General features: G+C 42.3%; 1 protein-coding gene across 5 annotated transcripts in view; it reads right to left on the bottom strand.

The window, feature by feature from the left end:
- Window positions 1-12,880, bottom strand: part of LOC124031379 (chromodomain-helicase-DNA-binding protein 5-like) — a 37,256-nt gene that overhangs the window by 19,310 nt on the left and 5,066 nt on the right. For all 5 annotated transcript variants that reach the window (XM_046342531.1, XM_046342533.1, XM_046342532.1 and 2 more), the window contains exons 2-3: window positions 6,720-6,871; window positions 56-304 (exon numbers count right to left, since the gene is read on the bottom strand). In XM_046342531.1, coding sequence (XP_046198487.1) covers window positions 56-304; window positions 6,720-6,871 — 401 coding nt within the window. The remainder of the gene's footprint in view (window positions 1-55; window positions 305-6,719; window positions 6,872-12,880) is intronic.

Below are 12,880 nucleotides of genomic sequence, written 5' to 3'. Positions count from 1 at the left end.
TCAAATACATATCAAACTAGACAGAGATGTTTTAACAGAGGCACTCTTACTGTACCTTATTATTTTCATCATCTTCGTCATCATCATCATCGTCATCCTCCTCCTCCTCTTCTCTCTTCTTCCGTTTGGGTTTCTTCTCTTTCTTATCCTTAGGTTTCTTCTTCTTCTTTGTGGTAGAGGCGTAGGTGCTGCTCTCGCTCTCTGAGCCAATCTCTGGACCCTGCAGTGGACGGTCATCCTCCCGCTCAGGGATCTGCTCCTTCAAGTCACTGCCACCACCTCCTACTCCTCCACCTCCTCCTCCCTGTCACACACACAGATACAACATTGTTTATCGTCTCAACACTATCATTACTTTCACTTATAATCTCACCCCCTCTGCCTGTCAATCATTCAGGAGACATTTGATGCACAGACAATGAGTCAGCAAATAACACTAACATACAGAGTCTGTACTTCAAGAGGAAAGATAGTCCCCCATACCATCTGGATAATGATGACCATTTGTAACCGTTTCAGGAAGCTAGGCATATGTCAGTCTGTACTTCAAGAGGAAAGATAGTCCCCCATACCATCTGGATAATGATGACCATTTGTAACCATTTCAGGAAGCTAGGCATATGTCAGTCTGTACTTCAAGAGGAAAGATAGTCCCCCATACCATCTGGATAATGATGACCATTTGTAACCATTTCAGGAAGCTAGGCATATGTCGCACATCACTACTTCACAGGAGAGGCATTTGAACGTAAACATTTATTTTTTATCAGAATGCTTTTTTGGCAGGAATGCCTTCTGGAACATGTGAACTTTCATGTGCCTTTATAACAAAGGTGTATGCCATCTGTGTGAACTTTCATGTGCCTTTATAACAAAGGTGTATGCCATCTGTGTGAACTTTCATGTGCCTTTATAACAAAGGTGTATGCCATCTGTAAATATTAATGAAACGGTTCAATTACAAGCCTAGTTGGTTTAGCCACGAAAAAGCCAGGAACCTTCACACTAGCCACAATTGGCTGAGATAATGGATAGGCTGGACATGCCGGGAGATGAGTTCGAATTGGTCTGCCACGGAGCCCACGTCTGCCTATAACCGAAAGGTTGTAAGATAAAAAATCTGTCGTTCTGAACACGGCAGTAAACCCACTGTTCCCAGGCCATCATTGAAATTAAGAATTTGTTCTTAACTGACTTGCCTAGTTAAATAAAGGTTAAAATGTATGGATATTCCTTGCTACTGTGGATTTTTTGAAAAATATAATGTTAGCCATGGAGAAATGCAAAAGTGTTGCTATTGCTCTCAACAACAATGATACCCTGAATTTAGCAGGCGCTATTGACAAAGATCAGTGGGGAAATGTTGTGATGGACTGCTTTATGCACAGGGTCAGTGAAAACCAGAGTGACTTGACACAATGGGCCAAACAAGCTGTAGCTCAAAAACAAAACAGAAACGACACAGCTCTTACTTAGTTAAAGTGGTTCCAGTCTTCCGTGAAGCAGACTGGAACCATGTATACGGGTAAGAGTCTAACAAAATATTCAGATATTATAAGTTTCTAATTTTGTCAGAAAGTCGTTTTCATTGCAAGTTAAAGCATACTGTTCATTAGCTAGCGAACGTCAGCTTTCTGGCTCACTAGCTAACATTACGTGTATGATCTGTGTAGTAATATTATTTGTATCTCAGAAAGCTATTTGCATTGCTATATATAGCCTAATGTTAGCTAGCTACAGTAGCTAACATTGAAGTTAGTTGGTTAGCTTTAGCTACCTGAATATTCACACAACAGCATTTCATGCATGGTGGCTAGCTATGATAATCAATTTGTACGGTAAGGGTTGGGATTATAGTTCATTGTTTAGCTAGCTAACTAGCTACATGCCAAAACAAAAGACTTCACTTCGCCAGATGGTTACATGATCCATCAAGTTAGCCAGGTGTGTCTAGGGGTGATTATGGCCATCTATTGTATTTCATGAACATGCATACATGTCTAGACAATAATGACCCATCCACTTAGCTAGATGTGGCTGGGGGGTAGGTATAGCATTTTGTTCACATGACCCATTATTTACACACGTGTTTACCAGAGACAGTAAAGTGAAGAAAAACATGACCTACACCAAAGTTAGATTGGGATATAGGCCTAGAACTAGATACATTGTATTTTTACTAGAGGTTGGCCGATTAATCGGCAAGGCAAATAAATTAAGGCTGATTTCAAGTTTTCATAACTATCGGTAATCTGCCTTTTTGGACTCCGATTATGGCCAATTATATTGCAATCCACGAGGAAACTGCATGGCAGGCTGACCACCTGTTACACGAGTGTAGAATCAAAAGAACCTGGTGGATGCAAGGAGCCAAGGTAAATTGTTAGCAAGCATTAAATTTATCTTATAAAAAACAATCAATCTTAACATAATCACTAGTTAACTACACATGGTTGATGATATTACTAGGTTAACTAGCTTGTCCTGCGTTGCATATAATCAATGAGGTGCCTGTTAATTTATCATCGAATCACAGCCTACTTCAACTTCGCCAAATGGGTGATGATGTAACACAAGCGCTTTCACGTAAAAAGCACAATCGTTGCACAAATGTACCTAACCATAAATATCAATGCATTTCTTAAAATCAATACACAGAGGTATATATTTTAAACCTGCATATTTAGGTAAAATAAATTAATGTTAGCAGGCAATATTAACTAGGGAAATTGTGTAAATTCTCTTGCGTTCAGTGCAAGCAGAGTCAGGGTATATGCAACAGTTTGGGCCGCCTGGCTCGTTGCGAACTGTATGACCGTAATTCATTTGCCAGAATTTTACGTAATTATGACATAACATTGAAGGCTGTGCAATGTAACAGCCATATTTAGACTTAGGGTTGCCACCCGTTCGATAAAATACAGAACGGTTCCGTATTTCACTGAAGGAATAAATGTTTTGTTTTCAAAATTATAGTGTCCGGATTTGACAATATTAATGACCAAAGGATTGTATTTCTGTGTTTATTATATTATAATTAAGTCTATGATTTGATATTTGATAGAGCAGTCTGACTGAGCGGTGGTAGGCAGCAGCAGGCTCGTAAAGCATTCATTCAAACAGCACTTTACTGCGTTTGCCAGCAGCTCTTAGCAATGCTTGAAGCACAGCTCTGTTTATGACTTCAAGCCTATCAACTCCCGAGATTAGGCTGGCAATACTATAGTGCCTATAAGAACATCCAATAGTCAAAGGTATATGAAATACAAATGGTATAGAGAGAAATAGTCGACGCGTCATAATTCCTATAATAACTACAACCTAAAACTTCTTAACTGGGAATATTGAAGAACTGGGAATATTGAACCACCAGCTTTCATATGTTGTCAGGAACTTAAACGTTAGCTTTCTTACATGGCACATATTGCACTTTTACTTTCTTCTCCAACACTGTGTTTTTGCATTATTTAAACCAAATTGAACATGTTTCATTATTTATTGGAGACTAAATAGATGTTATTTATGTATTATAATTAGTTAAAATAAAAGTGTTCATTGTTCATTCAGTATTGTTGCAATTGTCATTATTACAAATATATATATATATATATATATATATATATATAAAAATCAGCCGATTGATCGGTATCTGCTTTTTTTGGTCGTCCAATAATCTGTATCGGTATCGGCGTTGAAAAATCATAATCGGTCAACCTCAAATTTTTACCTTGAGTTTTGCCTTATTTTAGGCTACTACTTTCCACTGTAGTCTTGAAATCTTTGCTTGTTTACTACAATACCTTACTCAGTATGTTTATCACATTGCCCCATATGTAAATCTGTAAAGAGATGGGTGGGGCTAAAGCTTAAGAGAGTGTGAATGATGCTGAATTGGTGTAGACAAAGAAGAGCTCTCCAATAGGGCCATTTTCTAAAAAGTGTGGTTACAAATGTATCAACTTTCAAAGCAGAATTACTTTACCAATGCTCCTCAAATGCACTTTCCCAGTGTTCCTCAACTGCAGTGTATGATACACCATTTTGTAGCTGAATCTCTACTTTTATCCAATGTAAGAAACACCATTTCAAATTTTGCTATATAAGACGGAATCGAGGTGGTCAGTCACATTTCATCAATTGAATATCTTATTGAATGATCAGAGGCTTGTTTACCTCTAAACTGGCTGCTGCTTACACAGAGAACTGCAACAACACAGCATCATACACCTTGAGCAGCTGCTCAATCACATCTCCCCCTCCCAGCCACAGTCAATAAGACTAGGGCAGGTATTGTCTCCATGGCCTCGCTATGGCAACATCTGGAAGGCTACACAGATGAACGTTTATAGATAAAGTGTATGAGTGAGCACTGGCATTGGCTTGTGTGTGTGTGTGTGTGTGTGTGTGTGTGTGTGTGTGTGTGTGTGTGTGTGTGTGTGTGTGTGTGTGTGTGTGTGTGTGTGTGTGTGTGTGTGTGTGTGTGTGTGTGTGTGTGTGTGTGTGTGTGTGTGTGTGTGTGTGTGTGTGTGTGTGTGTGTGTGTGTGTGTGCATGAAAGAGCTGTGTGCAGCTTGTTGCCTGTTGCACAGTAGGCCTGTGTGGATCCATAGAGAGACTCGCAGGCGTCTCGCTCTGTGGCGCAGGGGAAAGGCTCACGTTGCCGCAGCGCCCGCCAACTCCACCGCCAGCCCGTCTGTGTTGCCATGGCGACCAACCCGTGCAGAGTCTGGAGCTCTCTCTCTCTTACCCTCTCTCTCTCTTACCCTCACTCTATAGCAGCAGCAGCCAATGAAACAGTGCCATCCAATCAGACACGTTTGCATAACGAGCTTGTTATGCAGAGGCCTGTGGTTGCAGAGCCTGTGTTCCAGCGCCCGTCTAGACAAATCTCATTTATGCATACAGAGAAGGAGAGAGAATGAGTTTGGAGGGAGGTCCAAATGAAAAAGGGTGGAGGGGTGGTGGAAGTAGTAGAAGCAGAGAAGCAGAACCTCCGTTAATCTAGAGAGAGAAACTGCAGAGAAGTGACTTAACCCAACCACTGACGGCACACACAGGGTTCAATGGTACACAAACACATCACAGGATACATAAGACCAGCGTGGAAAGAAAGAGGAGGACTCTCCTGGGAGATCATGAAAAGTAAATAAAGTCCTAAAGCATAACCAAATGGTTTATTCCTATATATAACCACTTCCCTTTGGTATCAACTTCATTTCTGTTCAGCATCTAGTTTCAGTACTAAATTAAATTAGTACATACTAATTGTATAATGTGCAACCATTATTTAAGAAATGAATGTCAGATTGAATACACAAACTTCACATCCTTACGATACCATAAACACCCAACTGCGTACAATTGTACAGTGCAACAGGGGGGGGGACACTGCTGTCTATCAACTCGCAGTCCCCCTAAAGGGATTTCTCTCCTTAAAACTGATCTAGCCAGTCATCAGTGCTAACAGCTCTCCTGTGATGTGTGCTTGGGCCCTGCTTGAGGGAGTCTGAGCACTGCTTGCTTTCTCAGCTCTGAGACTGACCTGGGGGAGAGAGGCCCACTGACAGGGCTGTAACCTCCATTGATCCGTGGCCTATGTCTGACAGTAGACTTTGGGGAGAGATTGTAAGTGAATAACAGCTAGTTGTGGTTTCCCTTAACAGAGAGTGCTGCCTGATAAACACGTACAGTGTACTGTCTAGCAGAGCTTGTGAACTGAGCATGGAAAGAGAGCGGTATGGAGAGAAAGAGAGAGTGTGTGAGAAAGAGGAAAGAGACAGGGAGACCCCTCATTAGCACAGCAGGGTCCAATGCTCAGTGTTTGTCGTGGCCAGCCAAAGGGCCGGTGACAGACTGGCCACCAGAGCTCCTCACAGTGCAGCTGGCAGCCCTGGACAGGGACATCCCTGCTCTGTCACCGCCACAGTTCAGAACACTGATCAAACGCGAACACAAGCAGGGGACACACAAATGAGAAACAGGCACCGCAAAGCCAACACAAACTGTATAAAGAGCAAGGCCCTCAAATGGCAGAGGGATGTTTTACACCAAACACTTTACTCCGGCTCACTGTCACTGTGTTGCACCAAACATTTTCCCCTGACTTCACTATGATGTCTTTCAAGGCACACTTGTGGTTAACCTCAAATAGCCAAGAATCTAAGGAGCAGTCGTGGAAACAAATAAAATGCAGGAGTGGTTTGTTGTCTGTTTTGATATATGGTGGTGGTGTGGTATGTGGAGAGCCTCAGCTCAGTGCTGCTGTTTAAAGCTTGTTTTCTGAATGCCAGGAACTAATGCCTGGTAGAGTTCTGCTGTCAGAATAGCTCTGTCACAATGTTGTTGTTGGAACCTACTGGCACACGCTCTAGCACTCCTGACCGACCGCCCATTTTGACTGCCACAGGGACAGGCGCTTCTCCTGATCCACAATCTACACTAGCACTCAAAGCCCACAGCTTACACTGGCACTCAAAGCCCACAGCTTACACTGGCACTGGTGCCAAGTGCCCCTAAGCCAAAGACACTACTGTTTCTCCTTGAAATTAGAGAATAGTCCAAGAAACCAAATATTGTACCCCAGTAAAGAAATCGGAGTTCAATCCCAGCCAATATAAATGGCTGCTCAAGTACTACAGTATACGGCACAACATCTACTGTAGCTTTTTAGAGGTTCTGTGTTATTCTGCATGACATGATTGTAATCTGATAAGGGTTTACCTCCTTTTTCCTCTTCTTGACTTTGGGCATCTTTCCCTCCTTCATCTTTTTGGGTTTCTTCTTCTTCTGTTGTTTGAGGGAGTCGTTGTCAGTGAAAAAGCTGTCCAGAGGTGTGAGCGGGACAGTGTTACGTTGACCATCCTCATCCTCATCTAGACACACACAAACACAAACATGGCCTTCAGAACCACATGATACACGTATTCACAACTTTGACTCTTATTGTAACACATACAGATTTCATGGGGCTTCTGTTAGTCATCACTTTACCATCCTCCCCTTTTACCTTATATCCTGTTGGCCAGGCACGGCTCAAACCTTAACCTAGTGGGCTGCTACTTCTCTGTCAATTGTATTGTATCAATATTGTTGTATACATATAAGCATGCTGACAACAGTGTATAACGGTGCTCCAGACTTCAATGCTGCCATAGTGGGTCACAGAGGAGTAAGAGAGACAGCAGGGCCAGGGAGACTGCCTTAGACAGTAGACAGTACATCACTATAAAGAGACACTCCCACGGTGCCTCCTCACACACAAACACCGACTGGAGGGCATGAAATATGCAGCACATGTATCAGAGTCAATCAGCCAGCCAACACTAGACTAGCCCTGCAGCCTACCACTCCCAGAGGGACACTGAGTAGGGAGGAGGGGTTCCCCGTCTCCATAGCACAAACATTGGCTTGCAATCCACTTATCCTCCATTTAGCCAGGCTAGTCAAGAGGGGCCACACAGACACTAGGTGCTTCCAAGGTTCATTATCAATGAGAGACCCATAGAAATGTCTATCTATACATTCCCATTCACCACTGGATAAGCTGGATGCATCTTCCCACGTGTGTCCGGCAAACGGTACCGAAGCATTTACTCTCAGACCAACAGGCTCCAAGACAGCTTCTACCCCCAGAACTGCTAAATAGTCAAACTGCTCAATAGTCAATAATAGTACCCAAACTATCTGCGCTGACTCTATCTTGCTCTGACCCTACGCAAAGCAAAATATACACACACCATATACAGTGCATTCAGGCCCCTTGACTTTTTCCACATTTTGTTATGTTACAGTCTTATTCTAAAATTGATTAAATAAATGTTTTCCTCATCAATCTACACACAATACCCCATAATGACAAAGTGAAAACAGGTTTTTAGAATTTTTTGGCAAATGTATTAAAAATTAAAAACAGACATAGTTTATTTATGTTAGTATTCAGACCCTTTGCTATGAGACTCGAAATTTGAGCTCAGTTGCATCCTGTTTCCATTGATCATCCTTAATATATTTCTACAACTTAATCGGAGTCCACCTGTGGTAAATCCAAATGATTGGACATGATTTGGAAAGGAACACATCTGTATATATAAGGTCCCAAAGTTGGCAGTACATGTCAGAGCGAAAACCAAGCCACGATGTCAAAGGAATTGTCCATAGAGCTCCGAGACAGGATTGTGTCGTGGCACAGATCGGCGGAAGGGTACAAAAACATTTCTGCTGAATTGAATGTCCCAAGAACACAGTGGCTCCATCATTCTTAAATGGAAGAAGTTTGGAACCACCAAGACTCTTCCTAGAGCTGGCCGCCTGGCAAACTGAGCAATCGGGGGAGAAGGGACTTGGTCAGGGACGTGACCAAGCAACATATGGTCACTCTGACAGAGCTCCTCTGTAGAGATAGAGGGATCTTCCAGAAGGACAACCATCTCCAATCAGGCCTTTATGGTAGAGTGGCGAAACGGAAGCCACTCCTCAGTAGAAGGCATATGACAGCCAGCTTGGACTTTGCAAAAAGGCACATTCAAAAGGACATTCAAACCATGAGAAACAAAATTCTATGGTTTGATGAAACCAAGATTGAATTCTTTGGCCTGAATGCCAAGTGTCATGTCTGGAGGAAACCTGGCACCATCCCTAGGTTGAAGACTGGTGGTGGCAGCATCTTGCTGTGGGGATGTATTTCAGCGGCAGGGACTTGGACACTAGTCAGGATCGAAGGAAAGGTGAACAGAGCAAAGTACACAGAGATCCTTGATGAAAACCTGCTCCAGAGCGCTCACGACCTCAGACTAGGGCGAAGGTTCACCTTCCAACAGCACAATGACCCAAAGTGCACAGCCAAGACAATGCAGGAGTGGCTTCAGGACAATTCTCTGAATGTCCTTGAGTGGCCCAGCCAGAGGCCAGACCTGAACCCAATCGAACATCTCTGGAGAGACCTGAAAAGACCTCCCAACCTGGGAGAAACTCCCCAAAAACAGGTGTGCCAGGCTTGTAGTGTCATACCCAAGAAGACTCAAGGCTGCAATCGCTGCCAAAGGTGCTTCAACAAAGTACTGAGTAAATGGTCTGAATACTTATGTAAATGTGATATTTCAGTTTATATATACAGTGGGGCAAAAAAAGTATTTAGTCAGCCACCAATTGTGCATGTTCTCCCACTTAAAAAGATGAGAGAGGCCTGTAATTTTCATCATAGGGATACTTCAACTATGACAGACAAAATGAGAAGGAGAAAAAAACAGAAAATCACATTGTAGGAATTTTAATGAATTTATTTGCAAATTATGGTGGAAAATAAGTATTTGGTCAATAACAAAAGTTTATCTCAATACTTTGTTATATACCCTTTGTTGGCAATGACAGAGGTCAAACGTTTTCTGTAAGTCTTCACAAGGTTTTCACACACTGTTGCTGGTATTTTGGCCCATTCCTCCATGCAGATCTCCTCTAGAGCAGTGATGTTTTGGGGCTGTTGCTGGGTAAACAGACTTTCAACTCCCTCCAAAGATTTTCTATGGGGTTGAGATCTGGAGACTGGCTAGGCCACTCCAGGACCTTGAAATGCTTCTTACGAAGCCACTCCTCCGTTGCCCGGGTGGTGTGTTTGGGATCATTGTCATGCTGAAAGAACCAGCCACGTTTCATCTTCAATGCCCTTGCTGATGGAAGGAGGTTTTCACTCAAATTCTCACGATATATAGCCCTATTCATTCTTTCCTTTACACGGATCAGTCGTCCTGGTCCCTTTGCAGAAAAACAGCCCCAAAGCATGATGTTTCCACCTCCATGCTTCACAGTAGGTATGGTGTTCTTTGGATGCAACTCAGCATTCTTTGTCTTCCAAACACGACGAGTTGAGTTTTTATCAAAAAGTTCTATTTTGGTTTCATCTGACCATATGACATTCTCCCAATATTCTTCTGGATCATCCAAATGCTCTCTAGCAAACTTCAGATGGGCCTGGACATATACTGGCTTAAGCAGGGGGACACGTCTGGCACTGCAGGATTTGAGTCCCTTGCGGCGTAGTGTGTTACTGATGGTAGGCTTTGGTACTTTGGTCCCAGCTCTCTGTGGGTCATTCACTAGGTCCGCCGTGTGTTTCTGGGATTTTTGCTCACCGTTCTTGTGATAATTTTGACCCCACGGGGTGAGATCTTCCGTGGAGCTCCAGATCGAGGGAGATTATCAGTGGTCTTGTATGTCTTCCATTTCCTAATAATTGCTCCTACAGTTGATTTCTTCAAACCAAGCTGCTTACCTATTGCAGATTCAGTCTTCCCAGCCTGGTGCAGGTCTACAATTTTGTTTCTGGTGTCCTTTGACAGCTCTTTGGTCTTGGCCATAGTGGAGTTTGGAGTGTGACTGTTTGAGGTTGTGGACAGGTGTCTTTTATACTGATAACAAGTTCAAACAGGTGCCATTAATACAGGTAACAAGTGGAGGACAGAGGAGCCTCTTAAAGAGGAGAAAACAGGTCTGTGAGAGCCAGAAATATTGCTTGTTTGTAGGTGACCAAATACTTATTTTCCACCATAATTTGCAAATAAATTCATTAAAAATCCTACAATGTGATTTTCTGATTTTTTTTCTCATTTTGTCTGTCATAGTTGAAGTATTTCACTCCATATTTCATTATCTATCCTGATGGCTAGTCACTTTAATGTACAATATTTGGTTTCTTGGACTATTCTCTAATTTCAAGGAGAAACAGTAGTGGCTTAGGGGCACTTGGCACCAGTACCAGCGTGAGTGCCTTTATGTACATATCTACCTCAAATAGCTCATGCCTCTGCACAATGATCTGGTACTTGTACTCCCTGTATATAGTTCCATTCTCATGTATTTATTGGTATTATTCTTGTGTTACTATTTTATTTGGATTATTATTTTGGGCAGGGCTCGTAAGCAAGCGTTTCATGGTAAAACACCAGTTATATTTGGTGCATGTGACAACACCAGTCAAATGTTTGGACACACCTACTCATTCCAGGGTTTTTCTTTATTTTTACTATTTTCCACGTTGTAGAATAAGAGTGAAGACATCAAAACTATGAAATAACACATATGGAATCATGTAGTAACCAAAAAAGTGTTAAACAAATCAAAATATATTTGAGATTCTTCAAATTAGCGACCCTTTGCCTTGATGACAGCTTTGCACACTCTTGGCATTCTCTCAACCAGCTTGGGAAGTCACCTGGAATGCATTTAAATTAACAGGTGTGCCTTGTTAAAAGTTAATTTGTGGAATTTCTTTCCTTCTGTTTCTGTATGGAGGAATGGTCTAAGATCCCTACCCAATGTGTTCTTCAACTCATAAAACATTTTAGAAAAAGGCTCAGTGCTGTTATCCTCGCAAAGTGAGGTATTGAAATGTATTGAAAACAGGGGTGTCAATAATTTTAACTATCTTTTGAGAGAGAAAAAATTAAGTGTTAAATCAAATCTGTTTGCAGCCTGCCAGGCATGTCATCATTACGACAACTCAGCTAATGCTACAGCTCTTTCAAATGCACTCATGATAAAATTGGCTGAGATGACAAGAAATGCAGTTGTTTATTTAAGACCTACAGGAAGGTTGAGAGCGAAAATCTGCTGTTTCCATCTCAAGACATCTAATTCTCCTCCTTGCTGATATGTGAAACCCGCCATTATTTACCACCAAGTTTACCAGAAATGGCCACTACCATCAATGCAATTGAGACAAACACATTATGTCTGCACATGTAAAAATGTATTTAAGGCACCACATCTAAGTGTGTGATCCCAGAGAGAATCCTCTGGCGTTCTGGCAGCTATTGTTCTAATGCTCTGTGATGTCTTCCAGAGGTGGCTGCTTCATACCGGGTGATGAGGGGGATCACTGTGGCATGTGGCAAAGAACAGCTGGCACCAGGACCAGTTTGAACTAGACTGCAGCCTCACTTGGCACACTGTGCCCACATTGAAGCGTGGACGGCGGGCAGGCAGCACCGCTCTGACCTTCTTGCAAGGTCTTGGCCACCGGACCGCTCCATTAGAAGGGAGATTCATGACCCTCTCATTCCTGAGAAGTCCAGCATTTACAGGAACACACATTAGGCCACTCTCTCTGACAGGCTCCTTATGGAAATAGACAGTTAATGGTGCCCTGACCGCAAATGTGAAGAGTGACTTCAGGCTTCTCCCATCATTGAGAGGGTGTTTATAGCTCACTCTACTTATGTCTTAGGACACACAAAGGCACCCTCACATGCATTTACTCCAAAGCTTTGATCTCAAGGCCATCAGATTGTAAAACAGCCACCACTAGCACAGAGAGGCGGCTGCCTACCTACAGACTTGATATCATTGGCCACTTTAATAAATGGAACACTAGTCACCTTAATAATGCCACTTCAAGAATGTTTACATATCTTACATTACTCATCTCATATGTACAGTGAGAGAAAAAAAGTATTTGATCCCCTACTGATTTTGTACATTTGCCTACTGACAAATTATCAGTCTATACTTTTAATGGTAGGTTTATTTGAACAGTGAGAGACACAATAACAACAACAAAATCCAGAGAAACGCATGTCAAAAATGTTATAAATTGATTTTCATTTTAATGAGGGAAATAAGTATTTGACCCCCTCTCAATCAGAAAGATTTCTGGCTCCCAGGTGTCTTTTATACAGGTAACGAGCTGAGATTAGGAGCACACTCTTAAAGGGAGTGCTCCTAACCTCAGTTTGTTTCCTGTATAAAAGACACCTGTCCACAGAAGCAATCAATCAATCAGATTCCAAACTCTCCACCATGGCCAAGACCAAAGAGCTCTCCAAGGATGTCAGGGACTAGATTGTAGATCTACACAAGGCTGGAATGGGCTACAAGACCAGGTGACAACA

The sequence above is a fragment of the Oncorhynchus gorbuscha genome, linkage group LG03 (assembly GCF_021184085.1).
Source record: "Oncorhynchus gorbuscha isolate QuinsamMale2020 ecotype Even-year linkage group LG03, OgorEven_v1.0, whole genome shotgun sequence".
In the NCBI taxonomy this organism is placed as follows: domain Eukaryota; kingdom Metazoa; phylum Chordata; class Actinopteri; order Salmoniformes; family Salmonidae; genus Oncorhynchus; species Oncorhynchus gorbuscha.
This window is presented reverse-complemented; position numbering and strand designations above follow the sequence as displayed.